Raw genomic sequence first — 25,286 nt, 5'->3', positions numbered from 1 at the left:
GTGACTTTAAATACATCTCCTGGTGTGCCGTCAATGACGTTGTCAGGGAACCTAGCAGGAGCTTTCAAAGCCTTGGCCTCATCATCTGGGAATCCCCATGTTCTTTAAAGACATTGTACTTTTTGCATGTAAACATTTGACCTTGAAGAAAACAATATAAAATTCTCTAAATCTGATTGTGGCATTTAACAAAATTAAATCGTTTTGATGATCCTCACTGACCTGAAAATGGAGAAATTTAGTCTGATTGGCCTTCAGACAGTGACAAAAAATTAAACGTGTTTTTGCACAGTGTTTGTCAACTCCTGGCATCAACTGTTGTCTGATAACCTAAATTGACTTTCCCATTTGTTTGTCTGTTTTTATTGGACTAGCGGTGAAGAGGTTGATGAAAGAGGCTGCTGAATTGAGAGATCCCACAGAGCACTACCATGCTCAGCCACTAGAAGTAAGTTTACTTTAGTAGAGGAGTGATGTCCATCACGAACGAAATGGGTCTTACACTCTATTCTCACTGGCCTGTGGACTAGCGAACTACCTAATGGTGATCCAAGTCTCCTTAATTCACCTACAGACTACCTGGATTGCCAAAGTGCTGAGGTGAAATCCAACAGATTTGATTTAATTGGAGACCTTTTGTTGACTCTTCCGAATGCTCAGTATAGAGAAAAACATCAACTGAGCTTAAGGCCACTGAACTGTGTGCAATCGTTACCAAACTAAATGGATATCTCTACCTAGGCTCCTCTCAAACAAGAGTCTGAAAATACTAGAACCGCCCCAATATTTTTGATTTTATGGATGCTCTCAGTTTATTCACCTCCTATCAAAACTGCAGGGAGATTATAAAATGGCAAACAATCAGAATCATTTATTTACCGAATGTCAAAAACAAATAATTTGTCACCAGTCGTTTGAGACCTACTAGATTCATGGATCAATGAATGGTTACAGTTAATGTGGTAATGATGATACAATTACTACCATGGAACAAAAATAGAGTCAAAGTCAGAGTCAAAGTAGGAATTCTAGACATTTTTACAAGTGTTTCTTATTTCATGGGCTCAAAAGTAACGGGACAATTAAACATAACCTGAAGTAAAATGTTACTTTTCAGTATTTTTTTAGAATCCTTTGGAAACAATGACTGGCTGAAGTCTGGAACTCATGGACATCACCAAATGCTTGGTTTCATCCTTGGGATGCTTTACCAGGCCTTAACTGCAACTGTCTTCAATTGTTGCTTGTTTGTGGGCCTTTCTGCCTTAGGTTTTGTCTTGAGGAAGTGAAATGCATTCTCAATTGGGGTAGACATCTGGTGATTGACTCAGCTATTGCAGAATATTGCTCTTTTTTGCTTGATGTTACTTTCTCACTTTTCATACAGTGCAAATGCTTTTTTTGTTGCTGGATGTTGTGAGGGAAGACATGAGGACAGTGGGTGTTAGTGAGGAAAATATACAAGATAGGCTTAGATGGAAAAAGATGACAAGCTGTGGTGACCCCTAACGGGACAAGCCGAAAGGAAAAGAAGAAGAAGAATCAGTTGATACATCATCGTGAGGGTGGCGTGGTTATTAGCACAAGCTTGGTGTGAGCAACAAAATCAACTGTCAAGCTGGCTCCCTTTTACTGAGGACTATCACAGACTACTGCAGAGGATGTCAATTCTGGAATAAAAAATCTACCATCTTGGCCTATGTTGGTGTAAAATGGACAGTAAGAATGAAACCACTCTACCAATGTCAAAATGGTGAACAGAAGTGTGCTAATAGACAGCCAATTAGCTCAACAATGCGGACAGATGTGGACTGTGGAAACAATAACGGATTTTCCAGAAGTTCTCCCTGGAATTTACTGGGAGCCAAGTCCAAAGATATGGACATCTAAAAAGGAACAACAACACCAGCAGATTACCAAGGAATCCTTACTGTTGTGGGCTGCCTCAACCCCGAGTGGGCGGCCATGGATGGTCGTTACAGCGAAGAGCAACAAAAAATGAAACTTGAGTCAGTGCAAAACATTGACATCAGAGTTGCAATTATATTTGAGCCACTTTTAAAAGATTGTGGCCAAGACTGCTCATCCCCCCGCCACTGAAAGATATAAAATTAAATCATCCAAGAAAAAATTGGGACCTAACGTTCATAGTTGGTTATGGAGCTGTCAAGTATGTGAAATGCTTTTACAGTTTGAAGAACACTAAAGTACTGTGTTTTACTATCTTTCAAAAAATCCTGGAACTCACTGATCAGCATCCACCTGTGCAATCTGTCATTATACACATAGGGGCCCTGGATATTCTCAAGCAGCAATCAGAGGTAATGAAGCGAGATTCATTGATCAAACAAAAGTGCAGTGTTTGAATGCTGATGTTTTTATTAGTGGACCTCTCCCACTTGTACAAATTGGAGCTGAAAATTTCTTGAGGCTCCCTCAATTGAATAAGGTGTTAAGCAACGTGTGTACTGCATTATTCGTGAGTTTCATTGACAATTTCTGCATTTTTTGGGACCGTAGCCATCTTTACAAAGTTGACAGTTTCTGTCCCAATTGACAGTTAAGTTATTGGCTGTCATTCATCACCCCAAAAAGAAAACGTTTACAAAAATCAAGGACAAAAGGATCCAGTTGTTCCCAAACAATCAGAGGAAGAGATAAGGCAAGATAACGTGCAGACAGACTCATTTGGGTCGTCCAAATACAGTATTCGGGGAAGCAAATGGCAAATGGAATGTGCTAGCACTTTAAATCTCCCACACCTATTCCTGTCCCATTGGAGCAATTCACACCTAAGATTTCTCCTTGGATGAATAAGGCAACCAGACAATCTGAGGTAGATGTTGGCCCTCCCTCTTTTAGCCTGATTGCAATGTTACGTCTGTTGGATAGGGTGAAGATGATTGTTAACGTTAGAGTCCAGCCTAAACCACGCCAAGATCTTCCTCCAATCCCCCCGTACTTGAAACCACTGTCCACTAAGATGTGAAAGGCCCCTCCTTCACCGATGAAAAATCTTATCTGTAAATTTGACATTTGCAGTTTTTTTTTTCCAGAATAACTCAGACCCATATGGAGATTAGGCATTTTTCATCCCTCTATTTACAAGGGACATAAAGAACTACTAATTTAATGAGGATAAAATGCAAATCCATCAAACCATTGTCTCGTTATCTCTGCGAGACTACCTCTTTTTAATATCAGGTCACTGGGGAACAAATTAATGTTGATTCATGACAATACAACCTATAATCTGGATTTGTTGTTATTAAATTGAATTTGGTAATCAGAAAGTACCTATAATAGTATTTTAAATGACCCAACACCATCAAATTTAAATTTTGTGAACAAGTGTCGAATGCGGAGAAAAGGCAGTGGAATTACCGTTATTTTTAAGATATTTAAATTTGTTATGAAATTATGAATCCTAGGTGATTTTAGGTCTTTTGAATATGTTTTTTTTTGTGAAAGGTGACCCAAAGGTTATTAAATTCATAATTTATAGACCTTCAACAAACAAAAGAAAATTTTTGGAGGATATTTCAATTTGTACTGGATACAGGTATTTTGTTATAACAGGGGACTTTAACATTCATATTGACAATAACATAAAAACATCCCAACACCTTTCTGGTACACAAGAGTCCAACTCACACTCAAGGTCACATCTTAAAACTTTGGATCTAAGGATCTTAAAATTCTATCAGTTGACATTCAGAATATGGCTATTTCTGACCATTTTTGAATATTTTTTGAATTACAGATTCTTCCAAATGTTCAGACCACCTTTTTCTATTAAGAAAAGATACATAAATGAGAGTACTTCCACAAAGTTTATGGAGACTGTAGCTGTGCAACAGAGAGTTCATGAACTGTTGGACAATTTCAACTCAAAAATCTCAAATGCCATGAATGCTGTTGCTGCTGTTAAAACGAAGACCATCCTGAGGTGACCAAGAACACCGCTGAGGAACACATTGATGGTCAAGAGCTCGAAATCAAAGTGTAGGAAAGCAGAACGTAAGTGGAGAAAAACTAAACTCCAAATTGACTATGATCTTTACAGACAGTGTCTTTGTAATTTTAATCAAGAGTTAGTCAGCTGAACACCAACACTTTCCTGAAATCATCCGTAAGAACCTCAGCAACACTCGCATTCTGTTTGCTGTGGTTGACAAGCTCACAAGCCCACCAAATCAGCTCCAGAACTCGTAACAGCCGATAAATGCAATGAATTTGCTATCCATCCATCCATCCATCCATCCATCTTCTGTTGCTTTTCCGTGTCAGGTCGCGGGGGCAGTTGTTTTAGCAGGGATACCCAGAGTTCCCTTTCCCCAGCCACTTCATCCTGCTCTTCTGGAGGGATGGCGAGGCGTTTCCCAGGCCAGCCGAGAGTCTCTCCAGTGTGTCGTGGGTTGTCCCCGGGGTCCTGTGGGACATGCCCGGAACACCTCACCAGGGAGGCATCCCAATGAGATTCCCCAGCCACCTCCTTTTGCTTCTCTCAGTGCAGAGGAGCAGCAGATTGACACTGAGCCCCACCTGGATGACTGAGGTGTTTACCGTATCTCTAAGTAAAACCCTGGACACCTTGGAGAGGAAACTCATTTCGGCCGCTCGTATTTGGGATCATAGGTGAGGGTAGGAACGTTGATCTACTGGTAAATTGAGAGCTTTGCCTTTAGACATAGCTCCCTCTTCACCAGAACAGAAACATCATTGCAGACGCTGTACCAACCGGCTGTCAAGCTCCCGCTCCATTCCATGACAATTATTAAAGACAAAGCCCGTATTTTACCGCATGTGAAGGCTTCCGTTTATATGACAGATACAGTGATCATAAAACAAGGTTCTTTGATACTTGTTGAGATGGAGAGGGTTGAGGACCAGGTTGCTTCGCAATAGCTAACCACAGCCTCCCCTTCTTCTCCATCCACCTCTCAGCAGTGATGCTAAATACGTCATTTTGTCTATTTCAATGTATTTATTTTTTATACGAAGTATTTTGATGTGAATTCTGACTTTAATGGTTGAATTCAAGTGAAGTCGCTACTGGAGGAACGGATCTCAGTCATAGACCGAGGACTCCCTGTACATGAGATACTGAGGGATCCTCTCCTGCACCCCTCAATAGACCTAACCAGGGAGACTGTGGAGTGTGAACACCCTAAAGTTTGAACACACTCTCCGGTCCCCTTCATTAAAAAAGAGGGCCACCACCCCAGTCCACCAATCCAGAGGCAGTGTCCCCGATGTCCATGCGATGTTGCAGAGGCATGTCACCCAGGTCAAGCCCACAACATCAAAAGCCTTTAGGAACTCCGGGTGAATCTTATCCACACCTGAGTCCTTGCCACGAAGGAGCTTTTTAACCACTACAGTGACCTCAACCCCAGAGATAGAGGAGCCTGCCTCAGAGAACCCCGACTCTACTTCCTCATGGGAAGGTGTGTTGTTGGAATTGAAGAGGTCTTCAAAGTATGCTCCCCACTGACTCACAACATCTCGAGTTGAGGTCAGCTGTGCCCCATGCTCTCTATACACAGTGATGGTACACTGCTTCCCCCTCCTGAGACGCCGGACCAGAATTTCCTCGAAGACAACTTGAAGTCATTCTTCAGGGCCTCACAGAACTACTCCCACTGCCGTGTTTTTGCCTCAGCAATCACCAAAGCTGCATTCCGTTTCACCAGCCAGTACCTATCAGCTCCCTCTGGAGTTCCACAGGCCAGCAATGTATGATAGGACTCTTTCTTCAGCTTTAGGCTTTGGGGGTTGCCGCCACAACAGGCACCGGCCACCTTACAGCCACTGCTCCGGTCGGCTGCTTCAGCAATGGAGGCGAGGAACATTGTCCACTCGGACTCAGTGTCTCCTGCCTCCCCGGAACATTCGCAAACTCCTACCTCTTTTGGAGGTTGGAGTTGAAATTCCTTCTGACGGGAATCTGACAACCGTTCCCAGCAGACCCTGACAATACGATTGCGCCTGCGACGTCGGACCACCATCTTCCCCCATCAATGGAGCCCTTCATCACCAAGGGATGATCAGTTGACAGCTCCGCCCTCTCTTGTGTCCAAGACGCATCGCTGCAAGTCAGATGACACGACCACAAAGTTGATCATCGAAATGTGATGTGGGGTGTCCCGGTGCCAAGTACACATGTGGACACCTTTATGCTTCAACATGGTGTTTGTTATGGACAATCCATAATGAGCACAGAAGTCCAGAAACAGAACAGAACTTTCTTCCCAATCACGTCATTACCCACGTGGGCATTGAAGTCCCCCAGCAGAATGATGGAGTCCCCAGAGGGAGCACTTTCCACCACTCCCTCTGAGGACTCCTAAAAGGGTGGGTACTCTGAAATATTCATTGGTGCATTGGCACAAACAACAGTCAAGATCCGTGCCCCGACCGGAAGATGGAGGGAGGTTACCCTTTCATTCACCAGGGTGAACCCAAAACGTAAAGGCGCCAAGCCGGCAGGCAATAAGAATACCCACACATGCTTGGGGCTTTCACCGTGGGAAAGTCCAGAGTCCCGATGCGTAGAGGGGAATTCGACGAGATCTAGTCGGAAGTTCTCAACCTCACACACCAGCTTGGGCTCCTTCCTTGCCAGAGAGATGACATTCCATGTCCCTTGAGCTAGTTTCTATAGCCTGGGATCGAATCGCCAATGTCCCCTCCTTCTGCTACTTCCCAGCTCACATTGCACCCGACCCCTATGGCCAGTCCCCAATATACTCACTCTCTTGCCTCTGGATATGTCCAAATCATTGAAGTCTGCTCTCTTGAACCTCGTCTCTAGACATCAAATTTTGGCTGTCCCTCTAATGAGCTCATTTCTAATCCTATCCAACCTGCTCATTCCGATGGAGAACACCAACAATTTTCATTTCAGCCACCTCCATCTCTGCTTCCTGCTTCTCTAATGTGTACATTATGGCTGGCCCACCACTGTTTTATAAACTGTGCCTTTCATCTTGCAGAGACTCTTCTGTCCCATAACACACCAGACACCTTCCGCCAGCTGTTCCAACCTGCTTGTACCCAAGCTTCCCTTCTTTACCACACTCACTCACCATTCCCTTGGATTGTTGACCTCAAGTATTTGAAGTTGTTTACCCTTGTTATCTCTTCTCCTGGAGCCTCACTCTTCCCCCTCTACCCCTCTCATTCACGCACATATATTATTCTTTTTCACTTTGGCTAATCTTTATTCCTCCCCTTTCCGGTCGGTGCATGCTTCTATCTTTTTAATTGTTCCTCCACCTGCTCCCTGCTTTCACTTCAGATGACAATGTCATCTGCGAACATCTTGGTCCAAGGAGATTCCAGTTTAAGTTTATCTGTCAGTCTGTCCATTAACACAGCAAACAGGAAGGCGCTCAGACCTGATCCGTAATGCAGTCACACTTCATCCTGAAAGTGCCACTGACACAAAAATACAAAATCTAAATAGGTACCGTAATTTCTCAAGTATAATGCATCCTGAAGTATAATGCGCACCTCCAAAGTTGACCTAAAAACATCAGGAAAACCCTTCTACCAATGTACAATGCACACCACCAATTTGCCGCTACCCATATGCTAAGAATATTAGAACTTATCTATTTATATTTCGTTAGGTTTGTACTTGTATTGTTTTTCAAAAAACTGTCTGTACAACAATCATTAGTAATAATCTTTGTGCATGTGCTGATGTAGCGGTAATATATATTTCAGGACAGACTACAGGATACACTTGTCCTGGTCCCTGTAATTGTCAGAACAGTATCCCTCAACCAGCTAAAATAAATGCTCAATGATGCCATATTTTATTAATACTGTTGACAACAAATATTACAGTCTTAAAAATATAAACTATTTAACAATGTTTAACTCCAATATTTTTTGCATTTAATATTTTCGCATAAAACGTTTGTGCATAGTGCAGTTTATCCTCTATTTATTACACATCCTTGGCAAAGCCTTCAAAAGAAGCATCTCACTCATCTCCAACCCAAAAAAGATCCATAATAGCTATCTTTGGTGCATTGCTGTGGCATCCATGGCGTTTGTGAGGAAACATTTTTTTAATTCCAAGAGTTTTAGGTTGCGCAGCACAGCTTCACCCCCTCCATTCTGCAGCAGGTTTCACTATAGTGTCAGGTGGCTATCAAAACAATGTGAGCTCACACTATGTAGAAACGAGCGTAATTGGCATATTTAAAAAAGTGAGCATTTCAATTGTGTGTGCGCTCCCTTTTTTTTCAATGTGTCCATGTTCCTCGTACTACGTAGTTTGAGCTCACTTTCTTTTGATACCCAGCTGAAGTCATTGACCTGTCATAGTTTCGGACAGCCGCGCTACTTCTGGGTTGGCGGCGTCATCGACATGAGTGATGACACATTTCTTTAAAAAGCAGCTGCACAAGTAGCCTTTGTAGTTGACATTTTTTGTCTTAGTAAGTTAAAACAAACTCATGGACAGTCGTTTCTGATCTTTGATGCAGTAGCAACAAGCATGCTAGGCTAACGATTGTAAAATACAAGCTCCCGGAGGACCTCTGAGAGCTCAGGTTGGGGGCGCGCATAACCATACTATCGAATATCATATTGAGATATATATGTATGCATTTTTTACCATTCTATGTGCCTGTATACGACTATACAATACGATTTTATTTTTTATTTTTCATCCATACCTTAATATAATGCGCTCTATTAACTTTTTGAAAATATTTTGGGAAAAATGTGCGCATTATTTGAGTAATTACGGTATTATCAAAACTACCAATAATAATCACTTTGATAATAACAGTTGTGAAAAGTGAGCTGGGAGCGGTCTATAATAGCGCAAAGTTGCGTCAGTCTGACGCGATAAAATGTGCATCACAGTTGGCAGCCATATTTGTCTGAGGTCATGTCCAGACATCACAGTGGAGCATTTGCCATTGAAAACACGCTGTTCCAAATGCAATGGCAAATGAACCAGAGCGATTTTCAGATTTTTCTGATGCCCCTTCTGAGACTGAAGCTCTTCTTGAGGAAGAAAAAAAATTTCAGAAGCGAGTGAAGCGACTGGGGCCATTTTACCATATCGTTTCGAGTCATATTTAGACGATATGTGTCCACTGACACCAGACTCCCCAACAGACGAGTGGGCAGACGAGGACGAGGGACCCGATGAAATATTCTAAATGACTGAGCCATAATTGTTTGATTTCCTAACCCTTTTACAAGTCTTCTGTATGTACCGTACCGGTCGAAGTAAATATCATGGATGTTGTCAAAATGAATCTAGAGCTATGTGTTATATATGTCTTTATTGTTATTGTAGTTATTTATTCTTTATTCTCTTTATTTTCCTTTGTTCCGTACTTTATTACTTACGTCAGGGGTGCCCAGACATGGTGTGCCCGGTGGTGGTGGTGGTCGGGAGCTCCCAACATCCTCCCCACCTGACCCACCTGCACGCATCGACACATTGGGCACCCATGACTTACAGTGAAGAAAATAAGTATTAATATGAATTTTCATCGTAGGTGCATGTCCACTATAAGAGAGATAATCTAAAAAGAAAAATCCAGATGTCACAATGTATGATTTTTTTTAACGATTTATTTGTGTGATACAGCTGCAAATAAGTATTTGAACACCTATCTATCAGCTAGAATTCTGACCCTCAAAAACACGTCAGTCCGCCTATAAAGGTCCACCTCCACTCCATGTGTTATCCTGAATCAGATCCACCTGTGTGAGGTCGTTAGCTGCATAAAGACACCTGTCCACCCCATACAATCATCGGCCTTCTTATAGTGTACGGCTATGGGATCCATGTTGTTGTCACAACGTCATACGTCACACCCCTGATCGGCTGTTTCCGGTTCGTTCCTCTGTCTGGCCAACCTGTAGGGATCCTTTTCTCCTTTTTTCGTTTCCAACCTGGTGTACATGTCATCATATGCCTTTTGTTTAGCTTACGCCACCTCTACGTTGCATCTCATTGTATTCCTTTCGCCTATCAGTCTCATTTTTATATTTTATCCTTGGTGATGTGATACTTTGTGAATAGTTTTACGCTGTATTTACTATTCTAGACTACGGCTCGGGTGCAATATGAGCTTGGTGATCTGATACTTTGTTACAGAAACTAGTTCTAGGGACATGGAATATCACTTCTCTGGCAGGGAAGTAGCCCGAGCTGGTGCGTGAGGTCGAGAAGTTCTGACTGGCTATCTAGCCAGACTCTCCTCTATGCACACTACATTGAGGTTTACCCTGGTGGATGAGAGGGTAGCCTCCTCCTGCCTTTGGGTGGGGGGACGGGTCCTGACTGTTTTCTGTGCCTATGCACCAAACAGCAGTTCAGAATACCCACCCTTTATGGAGTTCTTCGAGGGAGTGTTGGAGAGGGCTCCCTCTGGGGATTTCATCATTCTGTTGGGGGACTTCAGCCCATGTGGGCAATGACAGTGCGACGTGGAGGGCATGATTGGGTTGAGCGCCCCTCAATCAGAACCTGAGTGGTGTTTTGTTATTGGACTTCTGTGCTCATCACGGATTGTCTATAACAAACACCATGTTCAGGTGGAAGAGTGTCCACATGTGCACTTGGCACCAGGACAATCTAGATTGCAGTTCGATGAAGACTTTGTGGTCGTGTCATTGGACTTGCGACCACGTGTACTGGACTCTCACTTAAAGAGAGAAGCGGAGCTGTCAACTGATCACCACTTGGTGGTGAGTTGGCCCCAATGGTGTGGAAAGATGCCGGTCCAATGTGGAAGGTCCTAATGTATTGTGACTGTTTGCTGGGAGTGGTTGGAAGATTCCCCTGCCAGAAGGAATTTTCCACTCCCACCTTCAAAAGAACTTTGCTCATGTTCCGGAGGAGGCGGGGGACATTGTGTCCGAGCGAACCATGTTCCACGCCTCCATTGCCGAGGCGGCAGACCAGAGCTCTGGCTGTAACATGGTCGGTGCCTGTCATCTAACCCTAACCCTGTCACATGTTGGCGGACACCAATGGTGAGGGATGCCGTCAAGCTGAAGGAGGAGTCCTATCGGGCTTTTGTTTACCAATTGGAATGCACCTTTGCTGGTCGTTGAGGCAAAACCTGGGGCACAGTAAGAGCAGCTAAGAAGACCTGGGATTGGCTCCAGCACTCTCAGGACTCTTGTGAGGATAAGCAACTTGGAAAATGGATGGATTGATTACAGATGTTTTATCCTCACATTTTTAGGAGAAACAGTAGACACCAAACCAACTTTCAAATATTCATTCTGGGTGTACTCCAACTTTCACCCAATGTTAGCTGGGATGGCCTGAAAGACTTGTGAGGATAAGCGGCTTGGAAAACTGATGCATGGTAATGGCTTACAATCTAACACTTTGAGATGATAAATATTCAAATACAGCCATCCATTTTCTGAGCTGCTTATCCTCACAGGGGTTGTGGGAGTGCTGGAGCCAATCCCAGCTGTCATTGGGGGGGATGTGGGATACAACCTGAACTGGTTGCCAGCCAATCACAGTAAATATTTAAAATGTTTGGTAAGTAACTTAATTTTTGTTTATAAAAAAATGTAGTGTGCTTTATGGCATATGTAGAAATCAGTGACCTTTTGCTGAATTTTGCCATCGTGAACTCAAAATAGGCCAACAAATAAGCCGCTGCTGTCACTTGTGTCACAAGCTGCCTCATACTCCTTGAATGCGGGCAGCTTGATCCATTCCACATATCCATCAACACAGCACCATCATGCTTTGCACATTATCTATCCATCCATCCACTCCTTAAGGTTGGACAACTAATCACACTCACATTCACACTGTCACTGAGTGAAAACTGATCCCATGCTGCTTGCACTAAAGTTAAAGGATGTCGTGCTCCACCATCAGTGACTTTTGCACATTAATTTTGTATTATTGTTGTTGTGGTTCATGTTTTTTTTTAAGATGAAGTTTCTCCCAATTGAATCAGTTCTTGAGTAATTATTTCTTTTAGGAAGACTGATTTTAACTTCAGTCACATTATTATTAGTCTTGATTCAGTACAATATTTGGCAACTTTACCCACCTCTCCAGCGGACATCCTCTATTGCTACTCTTACTTTGAAGAAACATTTTTGCAGTTTCATATTTGTTTCATTGGTAATTTTGGATTTTCGTGTTGAGGTGCTGCGTGATGTGGCCATGGTTATAGTCCCAACGGAACTGGAAAGCACACGTAACATGCGCGACAAGAGCTGATCTGGTGGTACATCTTCAATTCATTCCAAAATACGGCCATCTAATTAGTTAATGGATGTTGATGTGAAATGGATTGAGCGATGTTACACAGATTGAACCAACTTCAAATTCAGAAATGGCCAGTAAAAACAGTCTCAATGCCATTTTCATCTTGAGTTACCTCTGAAGTTGTGATGTTAACCTGACATAGCAGTCCAGCCTTTTACTCCACTCTATTCTTTCACGCTGCTCCACACGTTTAAAATGCATACCTCAGAAAAGGAAGACCTTCACATGGGGCCAATTTTTTTGAAAGGTTTTAAAATAATTAAATTAAAAATACATATTTTGCGTTCATGCGTGTCATGCTGTGTCCTACATTGAGGCCACCAAAAACTAGCACAATGTTGCTCTACACACGCACTGTTAGGACTGTATTGGACAGGTGGGAAGGCTTACCATACCAACTGTTTGTATCTGTCAGTGTGATGAAGGGCATAGATTTAGTTTTTTTGCAGATGAGTGGAAGCGTTCAATGTACTCTAACTTTACCCAACCTTTTTAGGATAACCTATTTGAATGGCACTTCTCTGTACGTGGACCTCCAGATTCAGATTTCGATGGTGGGATTTACCATGGCAGGATTGTACTTCCTCCAGAGTATCCGATGAAGCCTCCCAGCATTATTCTTCTCACAGTAAGACAAAGATTAACAGCCTGTATCTGATTCACATCATCAAAGTGTGGAAATTGACCACATTTGAATTAGCCTCCCAACAAATTCTAGTTGTACCACATTTGATCAGCGCATGTACTGTCATCACCCTATCAAGATGGAGCAGAACTGCTATTTCAGAATATGAGCATTTAAAAAAAAGTTGTATGCAGCAGTAAAATCCAGGATAGTCCAATTTTTTTCATGCTGTTGAGAGAAACAACCCTTAAGTTGATGTTTAATTATTTCATTCACATATGTCTTCTCCCCCCAACCCCAACCATCCCCACTTTGTCCAAACTACCACCCCTCACACCCAGCCAAATGGAAGATTTGAAGTTGGGAAGAAAATCTGTCTGAGTATATCGGGTCACCATCCAGAGACATGGCAGCCTTCATGGAGCAGTAGGTTTCTTCACTGCCTATTCAGTTTTATGTTTAGACTGTATTTCAATGAGAACATTTGACTTATTGGAAAATTGATATAAGTTGCAAACAGGTGTGCAAACAAAGATTTATTAGGGTGGGTCGTGGAGTCCCTGTGTTTTTTTTTTTGTAGTTTTGATTGTCCATTGCAGTCTTGAGTTTGCCTTTTTTGTGGCAGCACTAAACCAGACTGTGATGTAATGAACACAGGACTGATTCAATGACTGCTGTGTCGAACTGCTCGTGTAGAACTGCCTCACTCAACAGTTCCTGTAGCAGGCCATGCTCCCTCCGAAGCTTCTTCCCTCCTTTATTGCGGTTTTTTGAGAATGGAGTTGATGTTGACGTATAAAAATAAGTACAATCCTACATTTAATCATATACTTTTGTTCAAACCCTTAAATTCAACCTGAAATTCTTTACTTCAATTTCAATGTTTCATTTCAAATCCAACGTGGTACCATGCAGAGCCCAACTCATGAAGATTGTGTAAATGTCCATATATATATATATATATATATATATATTCAGACCCCTTGAACCTTTCAACCTTTTGCCACATTTCAGGCTTCAAACAATGAGATATGAAATTCAATTTTTTTGGCAATAATCAACAAGAAGTAGGACACAATCGTGAATTGGAACGAAATTTATTGGATATTTTACACTTTTTTTAACAAATAAAAAACTGAAAAGTGGGACGTGCAATATTATTCGGCCCCTTTACTTTGAGTGCAGCAAACACACTCCAAAAGTTCAGTGAGGATCTCTGAATGGTCCATTGTTGACTGATGATGATAAATACAATCGACCTGTGTGTAATCAAGTCTCTGTATGAATGCATCTGCTCTTTGATAGTCTCAGGGTTCTGTTTAAAGTGCAGAGAGCATCATGAAGAGCAAGGAACACACAGAGATACTGTTGTGGAGAAGTTTCAAGCCGGATTTGGATTCAAAAAGATTTCCCAAACTTTAAACATCTCAAGGAGCACTGTGCAAGCAATCGTATTGAAATGGAAGGAGTATCAGACCTCACTGTTGTAGAATTCGTATGATGAACGCTCATCTATGTTTGCCACAGTTTTACCCTGGATGCCCTTCCTGACACAGCTCTCTGTATTTATCCGGGCTTGGGACAGGCCGACGGGTAGCACAATAATGTGCAGCCCAACAGGCTGGAGGTAATCAAAAAGAAGCAATCAAATAAACAAAGTCAGCAAAAAAGATACATAATTTACATACGACCTACTCTATGTTAAAGTTAAGGTCAAATGAAAGCAATCAAAATAAACACAGTCAGCACGTAAGGTACACAAATCAAGACCCAGCCGTCTCTCTAAACTTTCACCTCGAACAAGGAGAAGACTGATCAAGGATGCAGCCATGAGGCCCATGATCACTCTGGATGAACTGCAGAGATCTACAGCTGAGGTGGGAGAGTCTGTCCATCGGACAACAGTCAGTCGAACACTGATCAAATGCCTCTGCCTTTATGGAAGAGTGGCAAGAAGAAAGCCATTTCTCAAAGCTATCCATAAAAAGTCTCGTTTAACCTGGGCTTTCCCATCCCATGACAAATCCTTCTCAAGCTGCATTGCCATTCTGAAGATCTCTCCACTGACATTATGCTCAACCTCTGTGGTCCCACTGTAAAGAATTTTTATTCACAAGAACAGTATCACACAGAGTATCAATGCTGGTTCACTTTCTGAGCACGGCACAAACACTGTTCAGAGGAGACATACTATTGTCTTGTGGTACCCTCCACCTGACTCTGACATCACTCTTGCCTTGTTTTGCAGTACATTATGATGATTGGATTGTATCAGCTTTGCCTTTCATAAAACCCAAACAGGAGTGAAACCCAGCAAACTGCTTTTCTATCTTGACCAATGACGGCACAATATTTTTTAGTCTCCTAAAGTAGTTCAAGTAGTCATGTAATTATTTTCTTTTATTGTTTGTCTTTCAGTACGAACTGCTCTAATTGCCATAATTGGATTCATGCCAACAAAAGGAGAGGGTGCAATTGGATCCCTTGATTATACTCCAGAAGAGAGGCGGATCCTTGCCAAAAAGTAAGCTATAAACTGAAATGCTCTCTTTACTCACTTCAAAGCAGAGCGGAAAATTTTTGCATGTGTAGATTGTTTTACTGGTTATGATGATCTGCAAATGTCTGGACTTGGATTAGTTATTTTATTTCAAATTAAAGATTTCCTGATCCGATCACGTGATTTTCAGTTGACCGGGTGAAAAAGGTTAATTTTTCATTTTCTGATATTTAAAATTTTCCAGCGTGACAAAATTTATTCAAAAGGATAAAGATCTTTCCAAATGGAACAATAATACCTTCATTTTATAATGCACACCTTGATATCAATGTTTTATTTTTTTGTGCATGTCAGAGATGCGATGCACGTGCGTGTCTGTGCGCCCATGTAGCAGCCAGTTATCTCTCACTCATTGAATCACATTGCAAAATGAACAAACTGAATAGTTATGTTATACTGTAATTTCTCATCTATAATGCGTCCTGAATTATAATGTGTACCCCCAAAGTTGACGTAAAAAATCAGGAAAACCCTTTTACCAATGTACAATGCGCACCACCAATTTGCTGCTGTCCATATGCTCAAAATATTGTGAATTATCTGCATTTCTATTTTGGAAGTTTGTACTTTTAGTGTTTGTACTTGTATTGTTTTTCAAAAAATTGTCTGTACAACAATCATTAGTAATAATCTTTGTGCATGTGCTGATGTAGCAGAAATATATATTTCAGGAGAGGCCACAGGATACGCTTGTCCTGGTCCCTGTAATTGTCAGAACAGTATCCCTCAACCAACTAAAATAAATGCTCAATGATGCCATATTTTATTAATACTGTTGATACCGCATATTACAGTCTTAAATAAATTAACAGTTTAATACTGTTTAACTTAAACTTTGTGGAGAAACATTTTCTTGCATTAAATATTCGTGCACAAAACATTTCTGCATAGTGCAGTTTATCCACAACAAAAACATCCTTGGAAAGGAATCATCTGACTCTTCTCCAATCTGAAAAAACATCTATAGTCTCATTTGAACCTGGAGAGTTTTGGTTCCCTTTATTCCTCAGCGCTTTGTGGCGATTCCACTGTGCTAATAGCGCCTCTTGCCCTCCGTTTGGCTACAAAATGTAGCAGCTCTTCTATGGCTTCAGGTCATAATCAAAACAGTGAAGGTCAAACTACGTATAAACGAGTAATGGGCACATTAAAAAAAGCGAGTATTTAATTTGTGTGCGCCCTCACGTTTTATTTTTATGTGACCATTATGCTCGTTTATACAGTACGCAGTTTGAGCTCTCATTTTGATAGCTACTTAATGCAATACTTTTGCTTTTACGCACTCCCGCATCTCAAAACTCCATACGCTTTTTGATGGATTATTTTGTCCTTCGTCTTCGTCCACAATCTCACATTAGATTCATCCACTATGAAATGACGAGCTGCTTCGCAGTATCCCACTCCTTCGGCAGGAATGATGACTTTTAAAATCGGCTGCATAAGTAGCCCTTGTAATCGACATTTTTTGTTTTAAAGGACATGTTTGAGGGCAGCAGAACAGTGGTGAGGTTTGCCATAGGCGTAATAGAAGAATTTAAGGTTGAAGGGTTGGATTGCATCAGAGATCAGCCCCTCCTGTTCGCTGTGGTAATGGATAAGTTGACAGATGAGGTTAGACTGGAATCCCCTTGGACCATGATGTTCGCAGTTGATATTGTGTAATGCAGTGAAAGGAGGGAGCAGGTGGAGGAACAAATCGAAAGTTGGAAGCATACACTGGAAAGGAGGGGAATGAGGATTACCTGAAGTAAAACAGAATAAATGTGTGTGAGTGAGAGGGGTGGCGGGGTAAAAGTGAGGCGACAGGGAGAAGAGATAGCGATAGTGGACGACTTCAAATACTTGGGGTCAACGATCCAGAGCAACGGTGAATGTGGTAATGAAGTGAAGAAACGGCTAGGATGAAGGGTAAAATTTATAAAACAGTGGTGAGGCCAGCCATGATGTACGGATTAGAGTCTGTGGCACTGAAGACAACAGGAAGCAGAACTGGAGGTGGCAGAAATGAAGATTTTGAGGTTGGATGGAAAAAGATGACATGCTGTGGTGACCCCTAACCGGGACAACCCGAAGGCAAATGAAAAAGATATATCACTAGCTATTGCTCTCAAATTAATGTGGCAGATTTTTAAATGGATTTTGTTCATTAAAATCCTTATTCGTGAAAATATACCAAGTTAGACTGTGGAATCCGTTATCATCTTTGTTTTGGTGAAATAATAAACGAGCCTTGTACACACAAAGTAGTGACGCACATCATACTGCAGTTTCTCATACAAGCACAGGCAGATCCATTGCGCTGTACAATGAAAGGCCGGGTTGTTGCATACCTATTTACTAAATACACGGCGTTTGCATAATTTTAAAACAAGAGTCAAAAGTTGGTGTGTACATTCAGGATATCAAAGCCTTTACTATTTGTCAGTTTAAACAAGAACTTCACAAATACTTACCAGTCTTTGTTTCCAACACGAGGCATAGCCTGCTCCCTGCGTGCTTGGCATCTTCTTCATGGCCAGCTATTTCTTCTGCATTCGAACGTGTATGGTGTCTAACTGCCTCAAATTGATAACCTTTGATGCCTTCATAAAGCTCATATTCTTCACCGTCTTCGTGAGAACCTTCATAATAGTGTTCATCGCTCAAAATATCGGAAAATTAATCGCCGTTCTTACAATGTATTCCAGTGCTCGTCATGTTGTCACCGGGTCTGACGTCACGTTCCTCCTCCGGTTTTTCTACTCCCTTTCAGTCTTTTTCCTTTTGCTGTGGTAATGGATAGGCTGACAAATGAGGTGAGACTGGAATCCCCTTGGGACAATGATGTTCGCAGATATTGTTATATGCAACGAAAGCAGGAAACAGGTGGAGGAACGATTACAAAGACGGAGCGATGCACTGGAAAGGAGAGGAATGAATATTAGCCGAAGTAAAACAGAATATACGTGCGTGAATGAGAGGGGTGGATGGGCAAGAGTGAGGCTCCAGGGAGAAGAGTTACCGAGGGTGGACGAGTTCAAATACTTGAGGTCAACAATCCAGAGTAATGGTGAGCATGGTCAACAAGTGAAGAAATGGGTCCAGTAGGTTGGAACAGTTGGCGGAAGGTTTCTGGTGTGTTATGTAAAAGAAGAGTCTCTGCTTCGATGAAGGGTAAAGTTTATAAAACAGTAGTGAGGCCAGCCATGATGTACAGATTAGAGACGGTGGCACTGAAGAAACACCAAGAAGCAGACCTGGAGGTAGCAGAAATGAAGATGTTGAGGTTCTCGCTCGGAGTGAGCAGGTTGGATAGGATTAGAAATGAGCTCATGAGAGGGACAGCCAAAGTTGGATGTTTTGGAGATGTGGTGAGAGAGAGCAGACTTCGATTGTTTGGACATTTCCAGAGGTGAGAGAGTGAGTATATTGGTAGAAGGGTGCTGAGGATGGAGCTGCAGGCAAAAGATCGAGAGGAAAACCAAAGAGAAAGTTGATGGCTATTGTGAGGGAAGAAATAAGGAAGAGGAAGATGCAGCAGATAGGCTTAGCTGGAAAAAGGGCACACCCTGTGGCGACCCCTAACGGGACAAGCTGAATGGAAAAGAAGAAGACTTGTCTTATTGCCATGAGAAATGCGTGCCACTCTTTCTTTGTTGTGGTACATGTAGGAATAATTGTGACCATAATTATCATACATCTGCTTCCAATCAAGAAATTCTTTGCTCTGGTCGAGATAACGTGGCAGCCACCTAGCAGGAGATAGCAAGAACCAAAACATCTAATCATCAGAACTGTTAGAACTGCTGCCTGTTAAAGAAATGATGACCACACATGTACTCGGCAATCTTCCACTCATGCACATGCACATGAACAAACATGTACACTTTGTCTCCACCTGTTTTGCTTGCCGTCTCCTTTTTATAACATCCATGTAAATAAGGGGCGTTTTAAAACTAAATAAATAGAGGTGCTGAGGAGAGGATAATCAGAGAGTGCAGTGGTGAATTATACAAGACAGTTCCTCGCCTCTCTCCTCGCGAGACTTGAACTGGTGTCTTTGCTTCCTTTTTCTCCAGTTTAATGAATGTCTAATTGGTAAACCTGACATTTACTTTGTCCTTTGAGCTGGATCTCAAGATACCTGAGGTTTCCAGGGGCTGAGTCAACGTCCAGGCAAAGACCGTGGCCACAGCACTGAGACTCTTTCCGGGACTGTGCCTCGACTTTGCGTCTGGAGGCTGAGGGTTGAAGAGAAGCCGAAGGAAGTGAAGACATCTCTGCAAAGCAAAATAGTTGATAAATAGCAAAATAGTTGATACAGAACATCTGAAAAAAATAAAATAAAATAATGTGTAAGGACTAGATGTTTGTCGAAAGCCAATGTCCTACTAAAATAAAACATCTAAATTTGTGGATAACACAATATGGTTTTGCTGGCCAGCTCAACACACACACACACACACGCGCGCGCAGACGCACCCACGCACCCACACACACACACACACACACACACACACACACAACCACACAAAATATGTATAGTTAACCTACAGGATAAAATCGGAGAGAAACACACACACAAAACTGGACTCAAGATGATATGAAAACGGCCATAAAAGGTATCACATCTCATAAAGTCGATGTAACAATTCGTCCAGGGAACGGAAGACTTGAGTATATCTTGCAACTTAAATGGTGTGGAAGTACAACAAATTTGGATGACAGCAAATTACTTTTCTCACAGCAACAGAGAGTTCAAGGGTTAATGTAGCACACTTTTGCTAGATTTAGAGTACATTTTTCTGCCACAATGAACTATTTGAAGAATATAGAATTGGAATGACTGCATGTTTTAAAGCAAACAGTGGCATTCCTGAAGATCACACTCCAGGGAGTGTGTATCAAGAGCAATTAAAAAATGCTCTTCATGTGAAGTCAAATAATCATACAAAACAATGGATTGAAAAACATTGGGTTGACAACCAACTGGCAGCCTGTAACAATACGTTAACCAAGCACTACATGCAGAAAGAGTGGTCCAAAATAAGAAAAAGAAAGTTGACACCTTTCTGTTAGAGGAAGGAGAAATTTATGAAGCTTTATGCGAAACATTTAATAATTGTGGCCGCAGATGAGGAAGAGGCAGGGGGAAAGTAATGGGGAGGGGATGCAAATTTGATCAAAAAGAAATTATTTGCTGGTGTTGTGGGGTAAAAGGTCACATGACTTCCCTAAAAACAAAACACCCACCACCACATAACCGGAGCAACCATCAAAAATGTCCCGACTAATGCTCCCAAAATGCAACTTTTTAATTTGCCCCATACGTTTGTTGCGAAGAGATGGCTTGCTGAAACGAGGACTGGGCTTAATTCCCTCTCTGACAGGAAATATAGAAGTAAAAAGAAAAAAAGGAACTACTGGGAGGACGGTTAAATATCTTCTATAGGAATACCCAGCACTCTATTATTACACCTTAGTTATTCCAAACAAACCTCCCACAAGAACAGGAGATCTATTGCTCCAAACAGCTCGAGACATGATTGAACAACCACAAAATGACAGAGGAAGTGACTCATTGCGTGTGACTATGTAGTATAAGATACTGTAAACTTATAACAGCCCACACCACATAAAATCATGATTGATTATCTGTATTCAGATGGTATATCAGTCGTGCTGGCAGGAACAAGACTGACTGACAAAATAAATGCATTACATAAGGAATGAACACCACCACACACGTCATTGCACAAACAAACTTAGGAGTGAAAGAGTTTGGGGCAATTTGTGTCAGTACCACAAAATGTTCCCGATTGGACCAAAAAAGAACCAGATTTGGAATAGGATGACTGAGCTGTACAGACAATACATTATTGGACTGACTATAGCCTCTTTATGTTCACTGGTACTCATGTTAAACTTATTCTGTTGCAGGTCCCAGGATTTTTGCTGTGAGACGTGTAACTGTTCATTGCGCTCAGCACTCCGAGATCTGTCCCCCAACAGCAACCTCAGCCCAGAGGACCACATGGCAAATGAACATGCACAACAAATTGACTTGAAGGTACAAAAAAATTGGGTCATACACCAACTTGCCAGAGAATGTTCAATACTGTACCATCCTTAAGTAAATGGTTTTTTTTTTTGGTTTGTTTTAGGCAGCAAACAAATTGTACTCCATTGTGTCAGCATACAACCATTTAACATGGAGAAATATTTAAATGGTCCTCAGCAAACCAGACTGTTATTGTGGTGGAAAGATTTGGTTAACCCAATGATCGTTGGGGTTAAGTTAGCTGGGGCTTTATGCCCCTGCCATGGTCACCTCGGGGAAACAGTTTCTAGGTCCAGGAAAGACAATGCATGGCTCAAATGACTGCCTGTGATGAGTAAGAGACAAAGCATAGCTCAAATGACTGCCTGGGATTAGAAAATTAATGGAAAAAGGTGTCCCTCAGTCACTGTGGCCCCCTCTGGAGTCACACCTGGAAGGTGAGGTTCAATAGAAACTGCTTAGAGGGTTTGGCCTGGAACAGTAGAACCTGGCCGGGTACAACCCAACGGGGTAACCTTGGGCCATCCTTCCTCTGGGTTCACCCCCTGTGATTGGAGCCAAGTGGTTGGGCGCATAGTAAGAAGGGCGGAGGCTGTTTGGTTGAAGATGGGAACATAGGTAGTCTTATTCGTGGCAATAGAAGCTTGCTTTAGGGAGGTGCAATGTTACCTTTCTGGCAGGGAAGGATTTTGTGCGTAATGTTTAGAAGTACTGACTCTATATAGTCAGACTCGCCTTGACACACAACTCTGGTACCAGTCCTCTTGGGAATTGACCTTGGAGTTAAGCTTTAATTTAAGGTTGCAAGTTGTTCTGGGTTATATTGTGTAGTCTTCAATTTGTCATAAAATATCCATGGCCACATCCAGGGAGGTTGGCTAAAGTCCTGTGGAACTTGAATTTCAGAACAATATTTACAACTCTAGTTAAAGGAACTTAAAGCTGCTGGAACATGGTCGAATAGCCTAGCCCTAACCCTTCTGTCACATAGAACACCAGAGAACCTCTGGCAACTGTTCCACCCCGCTTGGACCCATCGGTTCTTCACTTCCTTTCTACACTCTCCATTGCTGTGTATTGTTGACCCCAAGTATTTGAAGTTGTCCACCCTTGCTATCCTTTACTTTAGCCTTTACTTTTAATGTGCTTGTCTAATTCTTTGCTTTTTCTGTTTCATTTAGTTTATTAGAGTACACATCATTTCACAAATAGCACAGTAATTGTCACCTTTTAATAAGGCTGACTGACTGCTTATAAGTTTGAAGACAACTGTGATGCTTTTTAGAGGACACACCTTGTTTGAACATGGCTCCTTTTTTTTTTTAAGTTAAATCTTTTTTGTCCATGCATGTTTCATGAGTTTTTATTTTAAAATAATTGTTGAATTGTAGATGGCGGCGCGCACGGGTGCAACAGCTCTTAGCTCTCCAGTTTGGTGCTATTTCTTTATTATTTTGGCGCTATGTGTGGATTTCTGTCAACCCACGGTCACCTATACCTTCCAGGACCTGATTGAGCTGGGACTGAAGCATAACTACCAATCACAAATGAATATCAAAAGAAAACAATATTCCAGAGGACATCTGGAGATCACCGGGACCTCAGTGGATAGCCAGTCTCAGCAAGGGACAGACAAGGTGGAGGGAGGGGAAACAAAAGCAAAGATATCGGTCGGGCTTGGTTTCTAAGCTAAGGAAGCCGCCTCATAGACCAGTGTGTCCACCCATCTTTTTGACCAACGCAAGATCCATTATCCAGACAATGGACGAATTGGAATTACAACTAGCCACGAGCAGCTTTGCCCGGAACTGGAGTGCTATTTTCATCATGGAGACGTGGCTACGTCCACGAATTCCTGATGCACAGTTTCGCGAGCAGACCTTATGTCAACAGGACAGAACCGGAATCTCCAGAAAGAGCAGAGGGGGAGCGCTTTGTGTTTATGTGCACAACGACTAGTGTTCTCTGCTCTCCTGCTTTAGAAGTCCTTGCAGTCTTGTGCGACCCTTTTATCAACGAGGGAGCTGACGGTAGTGGTAGCTGTCTATATCCAGCTGGATGCAAATGTTACTGCAGCACTTAGCTGTCTGCTCGCAACTGCAAAAAAAGCAGCAGCTCGCCCTCCCCGGCAGAGTATGTATTGTTGCTGGTGACTTCAATCAAGTGTGTTTAAAGACTGTTTTACCCAAATTCGTCCAGTATATGTAGTTTCCCACCAAGGAGACAAAACCCTTGACCATATTGACTCCAACATTAAACATGCATACAGGGCCACCCTCCTACCCCCTCTTGTTAGAGACAATCATGTTCGCGTCACCATTACACCCACATACATCCCCCTACAAAAACAAACTAGGCCTCAAACAGACAATTCCAACATAGCCTGAGAATGCACTCTCTCAGCTGCAGGATGTTTTTCACACACTGTTTGGGAATTATTTGAACACCAGAATCTCCAGGAACACACAGATATTCTTCTGTCTTACATCAAAAACTGCATAGAGACACTGTCAATAGAAAGATCCGGGTCCCAAGAGACTAAAGCAGTCCTGAGACGCCACAGCACCGCCTTCAGGTCAGGGGACAAGGCACAGTACAGCGCTGCCAGAGCTGAGTGGAAGAGAGGCATCAGAAGGAATATTGAGGAGTGCTTCATAGAAAATAACTCCAAAAAGATGTAGGAGGGATTACAAAACATCACAAACTACAATAGAAATAACCAGATGTGTGCCGGAAACAGCTGACAGAGGAGCTAAACTGTTTCTTTACCCGTTTTGATACGGACAGATCAAATTCAGGCTCATCACAACCAACTGTGCCTTGATGTACGTATTTGTTTTATCTTTACCTCAGATGTTCTATTTTTCTTCTATTTTATTCACGCATACACCTTGTGGAGAAGCATTCATTTTGTTGTATGCACAGTCATATTATTAAATTAAAGGCTAAAATATGAAAGGCTTTTGATTTGATTTGATTTTGAACTCCAATTCAAAAGCAATGTCCGATTTTCATTCGTTTCTTTTCAGATTTTTGAACATTTCCGTAATGTCTTGTATATATTATTGTATATTTCATGTAATGTGCAATAAGTCAACAGTGCATTATATTTTGGTCGAGATTTTAGAAAAATAAAAACACATTGTATAGTTGTAAAAAGGTATTAAATTTACATTTCATTATGATAGTCAATGTTCTTATGTTACACATTAATATGTCATTCAAAAAATAAGATGAATTTTTCATTATAAGAACTTCTATTACAGATAGAAGCTTATTTTTGTATATTTGTTTTACTCCTTTTTCACATGGGTTTAATATCTTTTGGAGATTAAAAAAAATGTTTTGCCTTAATCGCCTAACAAAAACATGCCTGACCAAGAAGCATGTTCCAGGATTGAACAGTGATCAGTTAAAGTTTTTGGTTGCTTGGGTGCAACCTAGTTGAAATTCATAGAAGAATGTCGACTGTGTATGATATATGCACGTTTCAGCCGACAAAATGTCTACAATTGGGCTAAATTGTTTAAAGGGGAATTTCAGTGCTTTGCATGAACAGTGTATCATAGGTCATGTAATATGTACCCTATTTTGACAATGTGATGTTAAATCCTCTCATTTAATAGTGTTTTGAGAAGATTTTTATCGATAATTACGAATTTTCAGGGGCGCTGCCATTTTCGCGGGTCACATGATCTACGTGGGCGTATGTGATGTGTACTGTGCCGTTCCAAACACTGGATTACATGGGATACCATGATGCCCA

At 41.8% G+C, this 25,286-nt stretch overlaps 1 protein-coding gene across 12 annotated transcripts in view; it reads left to right on the top strand.

Annotated features, from left to right (window-relative positions):
• ube2j1 (ubiquitin-conjugating enzyme E2, J1) overlaps window positions 1-25,286 on the top strand; it is a 54,285-nt gene that overhangs the window by 15,546 nt on the left and 13,453 nt on the right. For all 12 annotated transcript variants that reach the window (XM_061813252.1, XM_061813256.1, XM_061813253.1 and 9 more), the window contains 5 exons: window positions 375-448; window positions 12,792-12,923; window positions 13,262-13,346; window positions 15,339-15,444; window positions 21,400-21,529. In XM_061813252.1, the coding sequence (XP_061669236.1) occupies window positions 375-448; window positions 12,792-12,923; window positions 13,262-13,346; window positions 15,339-15,444; window positions 21,400-21,529 (527 nt within the window). The remainder of the gene's footprint in view (window positions 1-374; window positions 449-12,791; window positions 12,924-13,261; window positions 13,347-15,338; window positions 15,445-21,399; window positions 21,530-25,286) is intronic.

Source organism: Syngnathoides biaculeatus, chromosome 23 (genome assembly GCF_019802595.1).
Source record: "Syngnathoides biaculeatus isolate LvHL_M chromosome 23, ASM1980259v1, whole genome shotgun sequence".
NCBI classification, from domain to species: domain Eukaryota; kingdom Metazoa; phylum Chordata; class Actinopteri; order Syngnathiformes; family Syngnathidae; genus Syngnathoides; species Syngnathoides biaculeatus.
This window is presented reverse-complemented; position numbering and strand designations above follow the sequence as displayed.